This window comes from Anabas testudineus, chromosome 4, assembly GCF_900324465.2.
Source record: "Anabas testudineus chromosome 4, fAnaTes1.2, whole genome shotgun sequence".
NCBI classification, from domain to species: domain Eukaryota; kingdom Metazoa; phylum Chordata; class Actinopteri; order Anabantiformes; family Anabantidae; genus Anabas; species Anabas testudineus.
Genome location: NC_046613.1, coordinates 3,083,033 through 3,099,335, shown reverse-complemented (window position 1 = coordinate 3,099,335; position 16,303 = coordinate 3,083,033). Strand labels below are relative to the sequence as shown.

The window sequence follows — 16,303 nt, the reverse complement described above, 5'->3', positions numbered from 1 at the left end:
TTTATTCTGGACTTTGTTTCACTGATCTAACTTAAATGAGAACAGATCGATGCGATATAAGTTGCAGAAAGAAAAAAACCCCAAAACAAAACAAAGGCTTAGAGACACACTGAAGAAACGCTGCTGGGTGTGATGCTCTGCTATGGTGGCACAGAAAGGCTGACGTCAGGATGGCCACCTTCACACAAACTGCATGGCACTGCCCTAAAGATGGCATGAACACATCGGAGCATTTTACCTGTGCAAGATAGTTATATGAAATGTTACTGTCGGCTATGAATACAGGGGAGACAAACCAAATAAGTACACAGGACTCTTAATAGGAACAAGTGAAACCTTGGTAACTATTTGTAGAAACCTCCAGTTTCTTACAGGAAATACAGCAGAAATGGCTAAGTTGTGGTCGTGGAAATGTTCTCAGAAGCAGGGCTGCTCTGGAGGCAGCTTTTGGTTTTGTCAAATCTGAATAAAGCTTAAACTTTCGAAGCTTAGGCAAACCTGAAGAGTAAGGGCAAAATTCAATTAAAATATGTGGTAATGACTCCATTGTGGCCAGTTCCTGATGATCGATCACTGGGTTTAACATCTGCAGATTAGTGGTTTGATGCTGGCCACTAAGGTTTAGCTCAGCTATGAAATTCAATTTGTCTCAATTGTGAGCTTCTGATGTGCATGGGTTAAAAAAAAGCCCCATCACAGTAAAATAATTAAGAATGTGCTACATGCTACATCTTCAAAGAAGAGCAAGAAAGGGGCTGTCAGCAGGTTCTCAAGGGTTTGAAAACACAGCACTTAAGTTTGGGTGAACTGAGAAAAACCGACTGAGCAAAGTCATGAAAATCTCTTAAAGTTCTTCTGTGTTCCCAAAATGCCCAATAGCATGAGAACATCTGAGACAGATATAACTCCTCCCAGAGCAACCTGTTGTTGAATTAATTTATGTCTAAGCCATGAGGGGTTTCTGGAGAAAGTCTTTACCTGGGACAAAGTTTCCCAAAAAGATTCAAGCAAAAGAAAAAGTAAAACATTTCTTTATTAAAACATAGACAAATTTAGTGGTAATTTGCTCCTGGAGAAAATTTCCCAGGCAAGGTGCCTTCAGAATGACAGCTCAGCTCAATAAGCCTTACATTACAGGGTCAACCTTTACTTTGCAAAAGCATCAAAGTAACAAAACAAAACTTTTCCAATTTATATAACATGTAAATTAACACTGCCAATAGATCAATTCACATTATTTTCAAATCTACAATGTAATTACAAAAAAGGTAACTTTAAATTTGTCCTTAAAAGAGTATAAAATATTTTGTAATTGGGAACCTCGGATTAAAAAATGAATGGAATTTTGGCGTCAAAGAAACGAGAATGAGGACGACTGGGCAGATTCATTCAAATACGTCACGGCTTCCGCTGCAGATCGTGACAGGAACAACAAACTAGTTCAAATGTCCAGACATTGCTTTCATGTCCCGTCTGATTTTTGGGCTTCAGTCTGAAAAGCAACCTCTTGCCAGGGATCAATCAAGACTCAACACGAAAACAAAAGCACAATCCTTTAACGCGGGTATGAGACTGTAGATTTGAGTCCTCCACTACATGCCACAGAAATATGTAAGAAAAATGTCAGCAGAAAAAAAAATAATAAAAAAAAAAAAAGTTAGACAAGTCTCAGAGGCAGAGCTTCCCTGGAATATGAAGTATTCTTTCAATTAAACCCTTAACCGAGCAGAGCCAAGAAACATACAGTACACCCCCCTCCTGATAGAAAAAAGTAGGTAAACCAGCAAATTTGAAAACTCCAGATAAACATTTGGTCAGTAGACGTCAGTGGTAATGACTGAATGATTGAAAAATAGACCTCACCTTAGGCAGATATGGCTAATTGTAGACCGTAGCGTAGCTAAGCTAGCTAGCTTATTACAGCTAGCTAGCAGCTGTGTCAAAAACTACTTCCTATTTACTTTACAGTGCTATACGTTTTCCTCACCAACCGTATTCGATTCATTTTATGCTCTACGTGGGGCTAAGCAAAGAAGTTAGTGTTCTCTCATATACATCACTTTGCCGTCTCCTCTTGCATTTTTCTTTGGCTCTGCCGTCTGTAGTTTAACACACCGACATCATTTCTACTCCAGAGTTTCTACCTCTGAAAAGCTCCAATCTCCAAAAAACTTAAAGCAGCACAGTAATTTTATCGGAATGATCAGTTGACATTTTTCTTCTCACTAGCTTAAGGCTAATTTATACTTTTGCGCCTCCATAATGGCATTCGTGTATGAGCACTTCATCACCTTGGACTGACTTTCTACAGATATCCACATGCAGCTAAAGATCTGCGTTAGCGCGCACTGTTCACGGTGTTTACACTTCCAGCATATGTGCAGTCCACGTGCTGTAAAAGTTAACTTAACAGCTCATTTCATGTATCAAAGTTGTCCTAGTCAACATTTTTTTTTTGTTTTGACGTTGTTCAGTCAAATTTAACTAGTCATGTTCTCTTGTCCCTGTACAGAGTTGCCGTTATCTTCATGAATGTGTCTGTGTATGCATCCCAAACTGTATTAAAAGTGTGTACGTGTAAATCAAATTAGAAATATTTGATGTCTGATCAATGCCATTCAAAGGATTTATACATTTATGTGGGTTTTAGTAAAAATACAGAACTGCTGAAAATCCCACCGGCTGATAATATGACTTGAGATGGGACATGACTGACTTCTGCATTACATTTAACTCTGAAAAGCCTCCAACATTCAAATGGAACAATCTGCTTCTTTTCTAATTTGACTTTGTCCAATCAGTCGGTGAACTGCTAAGATCGAAGACTGTGGATAAACAGGAGCTGTTTATGTAGCATGTCTCTGGAGAAGCCAATACATGAATTACTGCATGTTGACCCACTAACAACTGCTGAGCCCTCTACACCAAGAATACAAATTCTTTAGGTTTGAAATTATGACAAGGACTCTTTGTTTTTTTTTGAGAACCGTCTGATGTGCGTGTCCAAGAGTGTTTGTGTGTACGCACTTCTCCACTCAATAAAACTCTAACCTGAACAGCCTGCAACCCCCCCCCCCCCCCCCGATAAAAAATATAAAAACATTGAAATTGTGGATCTGAAATAAAAAAAACAAAGAACAAAACAAAACAAAAAAAATGCTAAGTGCCATTGTAATTTATGGTGGAGAAGTTGATATGTCTGCACAATGAGATCCAACTAGTAACAAAGATCAACACTTTTTTCATTGTTTTTCATTTTGATAATGATGAGCATGGTCTAAAGTTCAAAAAGCAAAGTAGCTTCCAAATTTTGGTACATATACGGATCTGTAACTTTTTTTTTTGTTCAGTTTTTTTTTTTTTTTTTTCGCTGTGTCCCTTCTGCATCTCTGTAAGAGTCTGCACAGATAGAGAGGGGCGCTTCCATCTGCCCGTTTATCTGTCCATCTGTCTGTCTGTCCATCCATCTGTTCATCCCTGTGTGTGGACCTGCTGTGTCGGGTGCTTGCATCCTGTTCCTGATTCCTGCTTCCTGTCCGTCAGTGGGCGGGGCCATAGTCGTAAGCATGAGCAGTACGCAGGGCAGGCAGGGACAGTCATTTGGCTATGTACACATTCATGGTCGGTCCATGGCTTCCAACAAACAGCAGCACTATTTCCGAAGGTCTAGTACACACACCTGAGAAAATAAAAGCAAAAAGACCAAGCTCAGAGCTAAGAGAAAATATGTAACAATTAAAACTCAAAACTGTAGGTACACAGACACATCCAGTCCAGCACTGTGTAGACTTACAGATCCGTCTGATGCGCTGGCTCCCACTTTGTCTCCTGCTGCGTTCCAGCAAACCTCAAAGATTCCCCCCGTCCCTCTGTAACTGTGGACTAGAGCGCCCGTCTGAGACACGGAAGACAGAGGCAGAGAGTGATGGCAAAGAGTTTAGGTTAGTTTTAAACTTATTCCAGTACAAAATTAAATCATTTTATGGAAACTTCTAAAGCTTTTCCCCCCATATTGCTGTATTTTACCCAAAAGGTTCTAGTCCTAGCAGTGCACATAAGACTACATGGTGGCAGTCTTCTCCACTATGTAGGTTCAACATTGAATGTCTTTAGTTGCTAAATCTTCCACTATGTTCATAGTTAATCACAAAATCCATCCAAAGACTGACACAATGTTGCCCGTCAGGAAGCAGCACCTTCTATTCAAATGTGTGAGCCACATTCAAACAGAAAAAGTCGTGTAGAGGAGACATCAGATTACTCATCTGCTACATACAACAATTTCCATTAACCAGGCTTCTTAACTGCATATAAACTTGTCTTTTGGCTTCTTAACTGCATATAAACTTGTCTTTTGATTACCTGCATTACCCAATTTCCCTGAGCAGTCTGATTAGTTCAGAGCATATAAATGCAGCTCATATGAATAACTCTTACAGAGCATGTGTATTAGTTGGAGCCATATTTAATATAAAAAGTGCAGTTATAAAATTCTCATGCTACAGTTAAAACAGTAGGTAGCTCTAACTGTTTTAAGACCACACTGCAGTTTGATGGAACCCTGCAGCTACTATATATTTATAGTTAGTAACATTTTTTGCATAACCAGCGTGATGTGGTATATATATAAGTGTTCTTTTTGACATGGTTGACACCTGCCTCATTCGGTCTTAACTGGCTATTAACTCATCTAAAATAATGCCATTATGATAATTTTTTTGTAGTTAGAATCAGATTCGTAACTATTTTGAGCTGTCTCTCCTCCTAGAACTCCTACCTGTGTATTCCAGATGTGCACGCATTTGTCAAAAGAGCCACTGGCCAGATGCCGACCATCAGGGCTGAAAGCCACGCTGTAGACTGGCTCTTGGTGTTTAGTGAGCGTATGGATACAGATGCCTCTCTCCACGTCCCAAAGACGAACTGTGGAATCAAATGATGCACTGTGGAGACAGCAAACAGGGACAAACTGTTAAATAGGGACATGACAATCAAGGTAGAAGGGGACATATGAAAAAAAAAAAAAAAACTCAACAGAAGCAGGCAGCCCTAACCACAAATCATATCTATCCCAAACTAGCCAGAAGGATAACTAGTAGTAGTAGTGAGTAGCTACAAATGTGGTGTATGCAGCAAGCTAAAAGACAAGTGGATACTTCTTTACTTCAACAGTATCTAATAACAATAATCATCCTGGGTTTTTGAATACACATACACACACACACACACACACACACCTGGCTAGCATAAGGTTAGCGCTGGGATTGTTGGTTCCAGGGCCCGTGGGGCTCCATTTGATGGTGTAGATTTCTTTACTGTGGGCCTGCAGGTCATGGACACACGAGTCCTGCTTCATACTCCAGATCTGAAAACACGAAAACCCCCAAAGTAAAATAAGAAATACATTTAAAATAATCATCATCCTTTTCTTTTAATTCTGTGTTGTGACATACTGAGCCGGGAGCATCTGTCGGCCTAGTTATTGCACTGTGTTTACATAATCACTGATGTATCACGATGTATGACAACTCATTAACATATTCGAGTTGTCAAACTGTCCATAAGAGTCTTTTGTTGGCATCAGGCACTGATACCAGCAACCAACAATCAGGCATAACTCACTGTAATATATACAGTGCTGCTGCCTCATCAATTAGAGGTCAGAGAGCCTCTGGATGTTTTGTTGTCAGATGCTCGTAAACTGCTGTTAATGTGACACTGCATTTTATAAGGTCTCTGTTTAAAAATACAGTTTGGGAAAAAGACGATTCAGCATGTCAGGAAGTGGGAGCTGGCACAATTTAAAAGAAATATAAACACTGTAATGCATCGACACATTCCATGCAAATTGATGTAATTATGTAATCCATGTCTATTATATCAATGCGATGTGTTATTTGATGTTAGCTAAGTGCGTCATGCCACTACGGCTCAGCACTTTCAGGTCAATACTGTCACTTTCATCAGTGTTAAATATAAGACTTCCAATATTACATACAGGATTAATTTACTTCTCAACTCACCTTCAACGTCATGTCATCTGAGCAGGAGGCTAGCAGGTTCCCTGTGGGATCCCACTTGATTGCATTTACTTCATTCTGGAAAGAGACGAAGAGGAACGATACAGTGTATGCGTTTCTAAAATGTTATATATTGTATATGAGTATAGGACGTCTAGCCTTCCTCCAAGGACGCCATTTATATAAATGCCACTTACTGTGTGTCCCTGGAATGTTTTAATGGGTCTGTCCTGTCCTAGTTTACAGACGTGGATACACATGTCTGTACTACAGGAGGCAAACGTGTTGTTGCTTTGCCAATCCACATCTAGTGCTGGAGCTGTGGGAGATAAACGGAGACATGTTTGTGTTACATTCCCTGACGTTAACAGCTACTGGAAGAGTGGAGAATTCTAAATTGTAGTAATAGTGGGGGAGACGCTTTCATACCTGAATGGAAGGGAAACTGTTGTTTGGCTTCTCCTGTGTGAGCATCCCATATGATTGTTGTCTGAGAGTACATGTGCACATAGACAGTTAGAGCAACATGACTTAACAGTAATCAAAGTACTGAAAGATCACATCAGAAGTGATTAGCCTTATATTTTATCATGATACCTTGTCTACTCCTGCACTCAGGATAAAATTGCCTTTTTTATTCCACTTAAGGGCAAAGATGGGACCTTTGTGTTGGCCGAGTGTGCTGGCCAGGTTACCTGTGGACACACAAAAGGAACAAAATCTGTAATAAAGATCTACAACTAGACGACATTCTGGGTCTCAATACCACAAACAGGGTTGACACCTGAATCAAACTGATTCAGTGGTACCATGCAAATCAGCCACTAGGTGGAGGCATTGTTCACAGATTGACTTAAGCCATGTGACATACAGGCTGAACAACAACAACAAAAACAACAACCACCACAGTCACTATCAGGGCTTCCACAAACTTTGTTTTAATCAAACTTTCATAATATTGACATATATTATTATATATATAAAAATATGATGCAACATGACCCCCTTACATTATACTATACAATTAAAAGAATCTCACCATCCTTCGTCCATATCCTGGCAAAGCCATCATAGGAGCCTGTTGCTAGCAGCGTGCCCTCGCTCTGTCAGAGTGAAAGAGAGACGTCAAGTTAATTAGTTCTCCTACAAGTTTGCCCGCCCGTGTTTGTCTTTGTCAGTTGCAGTATTTGTCTGAAGACTCCAGGCTGATTCAACATTTGCTGTGATTCAGTGGTTATTGTGAGAAAGGCCTGTGTTTCTCATCAGCATGGACGCTGTCCAGGAAATTTGTGCTTCTGCCTTTGGCTCAGGTTTACAGCCCACTGGCTGAAATGAAGGAAAAAATTCCAGTCTCTAATACACGTCCGCTGCTAGATGTCATTAACAGTCATGTTCAGGGGCACTCTGGGAGTTCCTCTGTGATGATGCATTTGTTTTACTTTGGTGTATCTGGGACTGTACATGCAGTGCATTTAGTACACAACAAATTCTACATGTTTTTCCAGTGACCAGATCTTTTAAACAATAATATTCGCAACCACCATCTCCGAATTTTGCTCATAAAAATGTTGACAGGAACCATTAAAACAAACGAAGCAGTACTTTCCCATTCAGCATGATTTCCACTATCACTCATACTTTGAAGAACACACCCATACAGCGTGAGTCATGTTGTGTGCATCGGTGTTAGTGCCCTTACATTCCAGTCTAGCGAGGTGACGTCTTTGTTGCTAGGGACGTCCTGGCCTCCCTCTCGTATGCAGTGTCTCAGGACAAGCTGCGTTGAGCTGCTTGTACTGTTCTCGCTCAGGTTCCAGATACGAGCTGTCGAATCACCAGACCTGAGAGACACACAGAAGCATTTCACACTGCCATACTGGTCTAGCTGTTAGCCATAGATGTCACTCGTTCCAGTGCATTGGGTTCAAATGTCTGTCTGGGATACCACAGGGCCTTTAACTTTAGTTACATAAGTAATATTAATTACACTGCTGCTTCATACAGCTCAAGTGGTCACACTGAGGTCTTATTCCTTATTCAATTCCAGTATTTGTTCCTTATTATCGTTTTATTTTTACATTAGGTAAGCGACAGCATAGTGTTAGCAGCTTCTTAGCAGCAGCTGTAGTGTGAGGCATTCAGGGACAGTACAAAGCTTAAGTTTAGTAAGTCCACCTTAGCTTTAGCTTGCTTTGAATGATCAATTGCAACAACTAAATTGTCCAAAACATACCACAACACTGAAAGTTGATTAATAATTGTATACACTGTTTAACTGTATACTGTACATTTTCTGGTTGCAGCTGCTCTCTGTTTTATTACACTGCCAGAGGAATAATATTAGTTATTCGGCTGTAGTGGTCTGGACGACACAATTCCTCCAGGATTTCACTGGCTTCTTTCAGATTGTTGAAGCCTTTTCTAAAAGATAGCTCTGTAGCTGTGATGTTTTCGATATTTTATTACTAAACTATTTTGGAGCCACTTTTGACTTCAGATGGTAAAACTGTGGAATATTACATTTCCAATACAATAAAATGTCCAATAAGTGAATGGGATCTGACACTTTCAGTATGCACTAGGATTCAGACCACTGTCTGAGGTCACTCACCCTGAAGCTAGCAGATCGCTGACTGGGTTCCAGGCACAGATGAAGACCTCTGACTCATGGCCCCTCAAGACCATGGCCTTGTTCTGAGGGATCTCCACATCTCCATCCACCTCCATCAAGTCTGCGTGGTTGTCTGAGTTTCAGAGTTTCAGTTTCGGGGTAAGTTAAGTCGCTTAGATTGCTTAGATTTTTAAGTGAACACGTTGTTCAAGTTGAGAAAGATACTGCATATAGATACTATCTTACTTGCTAAGGCATGGGCTCCGTTCTCCTCCCCGTTGGCAGTATTCTCTCCGTTCTTCGCATTACCGGTGATGCTGCCTCCAGTGGCAGATGCGGGTGCTGAAGCGGCCGCCTGCTGCTGGGCCATCTTGTCCCGGTAGGCCTGCTGCCGCGTCTGAACAACATCTGGCATCACGGCATCGATCAGCGACAGAGACTCAATGGGCCGCCCATCAAATAAAGTCCCATCCTACGGAGCATGAAGAAATGGACTGAGTTGCAGAGAACACACAAAAGAAGCGAGAAGGAGATCAGCACGATTGATCTTTCTTGCATCCCACCTCATTGATGCTGACTTCGGCCTCGACGTACTGCAGGCCCTTCTGGATGATGCTGATGAGGGCAGCAGGGGGAACCAGAGCACCATTGATGTTGGACTGGCTGATGTGACTCTCTATACCAAATGTAAAGGCTGAGTGGGAGAACCCTGAAAAGGAGAAGAGAAATGATGAGATGGAGAGTGCATTTTGACCACTGGAAGGCAGTGGGATGCTTTATATGACAGCTAACAGTATTTCCCTTCTACATTATGCAACAAGTGAAAGCATGTAAATATCTGAAGCTACTGTAGGTTCACGTTAAATGGGATCAAATCTATGTCTCCATTTCTTTCTTTACACGGCGCTGCTGCTACTGAACATTTTTGAGCATTTCTCTATCTGGACCCTCAGGCTGCATCTGACATCTGAGGAAAGTTTACAGATCATTGAAATGAATACCCAACATAAGCGTTTGTTACATCACTTCTCTTGTTACAATGCAATAAAATACTGACGTGATAATCTAAATGCAATCAATGGCGTCAGCAAAATGCATCTACACTGATATGTGTTTATATCCGTTATGCTGCCGAACCTTCTGTTAAGATTTCAATCAGGAAATAGAACACGACCTTGGGATTCCCACTGTCTACACCACGTTTGTCTTACTGGAGAAATATTCAAAAAAGCCCCCAAATCGTTGAGTCTATATGTGAGTGAGAGATGAAACCACAAGTTATACACTGTGCAGCTTTCACTGTCACACACAGAACAGCAGAGCAGTGCCAGCTGGGCTAAGCCTTCCAGCAGCCTCCTTTGCACTGAAACAACGGTTTTGGTTTACATAGCTCACCGCAGCTAGATAAAGGTTATTGCCAGTCACACCTATAGAGTTTCCCAAAACAAAGGCCAGGAAGCCTGGGTGTATTAATCAGAGTGAAGACTCATTTTCAATATTATGTTTTGTTCTCTCTGCGATACCTTGAAGTCATTACTTCAAGTATGTCTTTATCAGTTTATCACACTGAATTTTAGCCCATTCTTCTGTACATGATAGCTTTGGTTCATTGAGGTTTTTAGTTATTCCATATGCACAAATTTCTTGTCTGGATATTGATTGTACTGTTTCTAATCCTTAATTCTTCATTTATTCTGATGTCGATTTACTGGTGTGCTTCGGATCGTTGTCCTGTTGTAAGAGCCAGTATTAATCAAGCTTCAGAGAGGCATTCATGGTCGACTCGATAACTCCAGGGTACCCAGGTCCTATGGCTGCAGCACAAGCCCAAATCATCACCCCCTCCACTGCTGTGCTTGATGGTGGGTAAGAGGCGTTTGTGCTGTTCAGTGCTGTCATTGACTCTAACATTAAACAAGCTCATTGAGACGTGTGGCGTGGAGATGTAGCTCTTGGGTTTTTTGTAGTTCTCTGATCATTGTACGGTCTGACTTTGGGGTGAACTTGCTGGGACGTCCGCTCCTGGGGAGGCTAGCAACTGTCTTGAAGGTTTTCCATTTGTTAAACTTTCTCACTGTAAAATGTTGAATTCCACATTGTTCGGAAATTGTTTTATAACCACCTCCACATAGGTGTGCAGCACCAACTGCTTCTCTAACACCATTGCTTATTTCTGTACCTTCTGACATTGTGATAAATCACACCTGAATGCTCCAGACCAGCAAACTGCCAAAACCTCTGCTTTGATTAATCAAGGACTGATGATTATGAGAACTTGGCTGTAACTTGACCCTGTATGGAAGTAGTAAGGGGGTACTTAGTAGTGCCCATGTTTCTTTTGTTTGTTTGCTTCATTTTTATTAAATAAATAATGGTACAGTGAAAAAAGTTCTATGTTGTTTGTCTGAGAACTAAGACGTGCTACAACCAGATGATTTTTATTCTGCTTTTACTCAAACACATAGAATTAAAAGAGGCTGTACTTTGCATGTTGCTGTATACTGTGTGGCTCAAAGTGAGCCTCTCGCCCTGCTCACATAGTGAAGGCGCTACATCAATGCAGTATTCACCAGCAATAATGAGAAGACAATTGGCACTTGCTCTATCCCACTAAAAAGAACCCTACACGCGCAGTAGACAGGCAGTGCTGTTTATCTTCACTACAGTCTACAAAGCGAACCCACATTGATTGTGTTGTTGTATACACAGCCATCATGTTGACCTAACAAACCAACATGCAGCTGCTCCTAGTGCAGACAGGATAGAAGTCATTTACAAGCACCAACACAGGAAGTCTTTTCTCTCCACATTCATTTAGTAGGTGAAGTTAGCCTGGTAAAACAAACATGTATGTGAACCTTTTGAAGTTTCATGGTTTTCTGCATTAATTTCTCATACAACATTGTTTGATCTTCATCTAAGTCAAGATTATTAACTAATTTAATGAGCCTAAAATAATAACACGAAAAATTCTGAAGAGAGCCACACACACGAGACGTCCCAAGAATATGACAGAGCTAAAGCAGTTCTGCAGGAAGAATGGGTTAAAAGTCCTCCTGAATAATGTGCAGGTCTGATCCACAGCTAGTGTCTGGTTGAGGTTATTGCTGCCACTATCACTGGGAGGTTTTTATGGTTGTTCTCAAAGACATGAGAATGTTACATTATTTTAGACACATTATATTTGTTAATGCTCTCGACTTAGATGATGAAGTTCAGATCACATTTTATAACAAAGCAATGCAGAAAACCATGAAATTCCAAAATCTATTTAAACTATTTCACAATATATTTCCAGACCATAATAAAGTAAAACTATTGCTTTAGTTCAACAGGACTCTGTTATACTTCATAGTCCAGCCACTGTCCATGTTATACTTAATATTTATATAAAGTGGATGTGAAAAGGGGATTGGCAAGAATGAAATCCATAATAAGACTTCATTACCAGTCTGTTCATTTTCCACAAGAACGTTCAATGCAATCAGTAGAGCAGTGGCTGATCATTAGGAGTAAAGTGCATACCTGACTCCTGTAGGTATCTGTAGACCAGGAAGTTGACCTCATCACTGCTAATGCTCATCTTTACTCCTGTTACACCATGAGGTCAGCACGCTCACACCTAGCCTGAGAAACAGAGAGATTGATCAGTGAAGGGAGAAGAATTGCTGCTTAATGAACGTGACACATGGACACATCATTTGACTGCAATGTAAACAATATATGATTAGAAAAACGTATAGAGGAATGTAACAGATCTATTTTCACATTTACATTATTTGGATATGGAACAAATGTTTGTTATTGCCTGTGTAAATGCATTTTGGATTGCATTTTGTGAAATACAAAAAATCTGTTGTCTTGCAGTTAGAATGCGACTGCATCAGTACTGGATCACTTCTGAAGATGGTCTTGGTGATCTGGCATTTTACTGGATGTCAGTCAGGTCTTAAAGCACTGTGTACAGCCTGCGTACATTCTTACATTTAGTCATTTGGCAGATGCTTTAATCTGAAGCGACTTACAAGTGAGATACAAGGCAAAACTAAATATCTGAGGAGAAAAACATAAAAGTAAACTGCTCCTGGATGAACGCTTTAGTTTCTTGAGGTGCAAAATGTGTCTTGATGTGTTGAAAAGTTGCCAACTCCACAAGCAAGTCTGGAAGAACACTACAGACAATAGGAACAAAACAAAACAAAACAAAAAAAAAAAAAGCTAGCTGAACTTGCACTAGCAATCTTCTCCAGCGGTTCCATAGAGAGCTGGACACCTGCCACTTACAAACATGGTCCAGAACAACCTGAAGCCTGAATGTCACCTATGAAGGTTCACTGTTGGCCAGTCAGATTCATTTGCAATGTCAGTGCCATATTTCTGCTGTCATCACAACAAAAGATGAAATGTTTATGCATTACCTATCGTCTGTTGTTTTGACACAGTCTTCTCTGACTGTGACCGGACATCATGACACTTCTCCATAAGGCAACATGACCAAAACCACTTGTAAGAAATGCCATTTATAATAAGGAGAGAAGGAGAATACCACTACTAGAAGTTGCTCATGAAAGCCTTCAGCTGAAGACATCTGTCACATGACCTTTGTAGTGCTAATTTGTCCCTAAATAGCACACTCCATATCTTCCCCTGACGCACAATGTGGTAGGCACGCAAGTCAGCTCAGCCTACAGCTTGTGTATACAGAGATCTAATCAAAGTGCAGGCAGAATCGAGATAACAACACACTGTATTACTGGCAGGTGCAAAAGCAGAGATCTGTGATCAGATGTCATTATCCAGTATCCACATATGGATCCGATAACAACAGGTTGAAATGGGATTGTATATGAGCTCCCCGAACCGTCTGGCATAGGGCAAGCTCCTCAATTCAAACTTCTCAGCGGGTTTCACCTAGCCTTAACACCATTTCCCACCAGAGCTGATGTCAAAGTCCATTTTCCTGGAGAATAAGGAGCCATGTAACGCCTAGAGCTCAGTGAGTGCACCCCCCTGGCCCAGTGGGAGCAGACTTTCTGTGCATTTAATGGCATTTAAGTGGATGAAACCAGGTCTCCTGGGCACTGTGAGCACTAGGTTACATTTCATTTCCCAGGATGTTAAATTTTCATTGTCTGGCCCAGGAAAGCCTTGAGCAGGACTTTATTAACAAAGGTTTCTCGTTTTTCTGATCAACTGCCATGTTCTAGTAGAATTCCACAGTGGTAATCAGAAAAGACAATGACATGAAAGGTTTGTGTCAAGCTGAAGGGAAACTGGTTACTGCATCAGCAAACAGGATCCAATTACACAATACACATGGCATTGTGTAAAGTTACAGAGGGCCACTGTGTCTACTCATGTGACCACTGACAATTTTTGCTCACCTGGTATAGCCAGGCCACAACAACAACAACAGACTCTACGCTAGAGACAGAGACTGCAGACTCAGAGCCAGTTGCATCACCTTCACAAGAGTATAAGGCTGCCACGGCTGAGCTGCTCGGGGCCCTGGAGACGGGCAACAGCTCCGTGGCCAAGACAGCAGCAGTAGAGGTTCTTTGGCATGTTGGCTCAGTGATCCTTATCTTTTCCATGGAGACAGCTGTCAGCACGCAGATTGTACTGAGGGTCAGTTATACAGTGGGGAGGACTAAAGAATGCAACCCATCTCATATCATTAAGTAACTAACTAATTACAAACGCTGCTACTAAGTAACTCAGTGCTCTGTGGCAAAATGTGCTGTGTTGGAGACAGCTCTTACAACTGGCTGGCTGGCATTACATACATACTGTACTTAGGCCTGGTATTAAATTATGAGCAGCTGTCAGGCTCCTCTCACTTTTAATTTACCAAAGTTTCCTACTGCAAACATTTCAGCTGCCTGGTAACATTTAAACATGCAACGCCCCTGCACTTCGTGGTTAGCATGCGTTTATGACATAAAGGTATGACGGCCACTGGTGAACATACCACAGCTGGGAAATATAAACAGCCTCAGAATATGTTCAGTTAATTGAAAGACTTGACTGGCTCCAAATTATCTGGACCAGAAAAACAAACAGCGTGGTGCTGGCTGGCATTTTTCTAATTATCCGACTATTATATTATCTAATTATTTCGACTTTTGTTTTCAGAAAAGTGGAAAATGGCTTTTGAATCAGCATTTGTACCAATAAACAGAAACTCTGCACTGAAACTGATACGAGTGATAGCACTCGCAGCTGTTCGAGGCAGAAGTCAACGAACATTTGTCTAACCTTGATAGTTATACTCCTACTATTACTGTACTTGGTAACAACCACCAAAACAATGGTCACATAAATATAAATATAGCAAACTGTTGCAAGAAATCATAAGGAGACAGCACAAGGCCTCAAGTTCTCATTCTGACATACACTCAGTGACACACTCTCACTGTCTCTACAGTATTGATGCATCTATTATCTATTATTTCTTTAACTCTCTCTCTACCCATCTATATAAGTACTAGTTAACCAACTTGAAGGTACAAAGGATCAATACACGGTAGCATAATGTGCCAGTGGCTCATTACACTCAGTAAAATCAATGATTCTAAGCATCCCCATTCACTGTACATTTGACTGACACACAACTTTGCCAGTGTGAGAAGGAACCGTTGTATAATGAAGTTTGCTTCTGAAATGTTATTTTGGCTGTTTGACAGGTAACCAGGGCTAATTTCCTGCTCGCTGCTCTGACTGAGTCAGACTGAAGTGCTGGCATGCACCCCATTTAACACCTTTTGCAGAAAGCAGGTGGGTCTAATTTATGGACTGTAGTGAAGACACTAAAACCCAATATCAACAGAAGAAGTGTTAGTTTAAGCTTAATTAACTAAACCCTAAAATGACTAAAACCAACTAAAATGACATGGAAATCAGCCTTTGAAATAAAAACTATACTAAGGAAACCTTTGGTAGAACTAAACTAATTATAACTAATGATCAAAATACAACTGATTTGAAAATGTAAAACTATTATAATCTTGGTCAAGACACGTTCATATGGCAAATAATCATATTTAATGGTAAGTATTGAATATATGAAGGCTGTAGAACATGCAGGCATGTTCGTTGAACCAGATGTGACAACAGATGGCCTGAACAACACATTTAAACACGATTGGAGGCACATGATCGAGTAAAAAATAAAACAAACCCTACAGACTGTTGAGTCACAGACCAGTCAGATCCTCTGCTTAAATCCCAGTTGACAGCCGCAGTGCCTGGGGAGGACCACTGGTTTGTAAACAGTGAGCTTCAGTTCCCCCCACCACCATCCCACTGCAGTGGCACTGTGGAGCCACCAACCGGCCTGTGTTGACAGTTTGGGAGAACAGAGGTGGGGGAGTGGGAGCAGAGAAGGGAATCTCCGTCTCTACATTTCTTCCCTCCTCCTCCTCCCCCCCCTCCCCTTGTGACTGCTGCCAGTGGCTAAGTGGCCTGTACAGTAAATCTTATATCAAGTCACAGCTCAATGAGACAGAAAAAAGAAGGACAGAGAGAGCGAGAGCGAGAGAGAGAGCGAGAGCGAGAGCGAGAGCGAGAGAGAGAGAGAGAGAGAGAAATCAAAGACAAATCAACACCAAAAGAAGATCAGGACATAACAATTACAGTCATGCAACATGGAACCTATTTTCCAGAGAGTCGA

At 41.1% G+C, this 16,303-nt stretch overlaps 1 protein-coding gene across 1 annotated transcript in view; it reads right to left on the bottom strand.

The window, feature by feature from the left end:
- Nucleotides 1-1,014: 1,014 nt before the first annotated feature.
- The window catches only part of tbl1xr1a (tbl1x receptor 1a), a 34,988-nt gene continuing 19,699 nt past the window's right edge, over nucleotides 1,015-16,303 (bottom strand). The window contains exons 3-16 of the mRNA XM_026345971.1: nucleotides 12,157-12,258; nucleotides 9,195-9,340; nucleotides 8,878-9,103; nucleotides 8,632-8,764; nucleotides 7,720-7,861; nucleotides 7,060-7,123; nucleotides 6,618-6,715; nucleotides 6,450-6,510; nucleotides 6,218-6,339; nucleotides 6,024-6,098; nucleotides 5,238-5,365; nucleotides 4,778-4,943; nucleotides 3,794-3,895; nucleotides 1,015-3,679 (exon numbers count right to left, since the gene is read on the bottom strand). Coding sequence (XP_026201756.1) covers nucleotides 3,653-3,679; nucleotides 3,794-3,895; nucleotides 4,778-4,943; nucleotides 5,238-5,365; nucleotides 6,024-6,098; nucleotides 6,218-6,339; nucleotides 6,450-6,510; nucleotides 6,618-6,715; nucleotides 7,060-7,123; nucleotides 7,720-7,861; nucleotides 8,632-8,764; nucleotides 8,878-9,103; nucleotides 9,195-9,340; nucleotides 12,157-12,214 — 1,548 coding nt within the window. The 5' untranslated portion in view covers nucleotides 12,215-12,258 and the 3' untranslated portion in view covers nucleotides 1,015-3,652. The remainder of the gene's footprint in view (nucleotides 3,680-3,793; nucleotides 3,896-4,777; nucleotides 4,944-5,237; nucleotides 5,366-6,023; nucleotides 6,099-6,217; nucleotides 6,340-6,449; nucleotides 6,511-6,617; nucleotides 6,716-7,059; nucleotides 7,124-7,719; nucleotides 7,862-8,631; nucleotides 8,765-8,877; nucleotides 9,104-9,194; nucleotides 9,341-12,156; nucleotides 12,259-16,303) is intronic.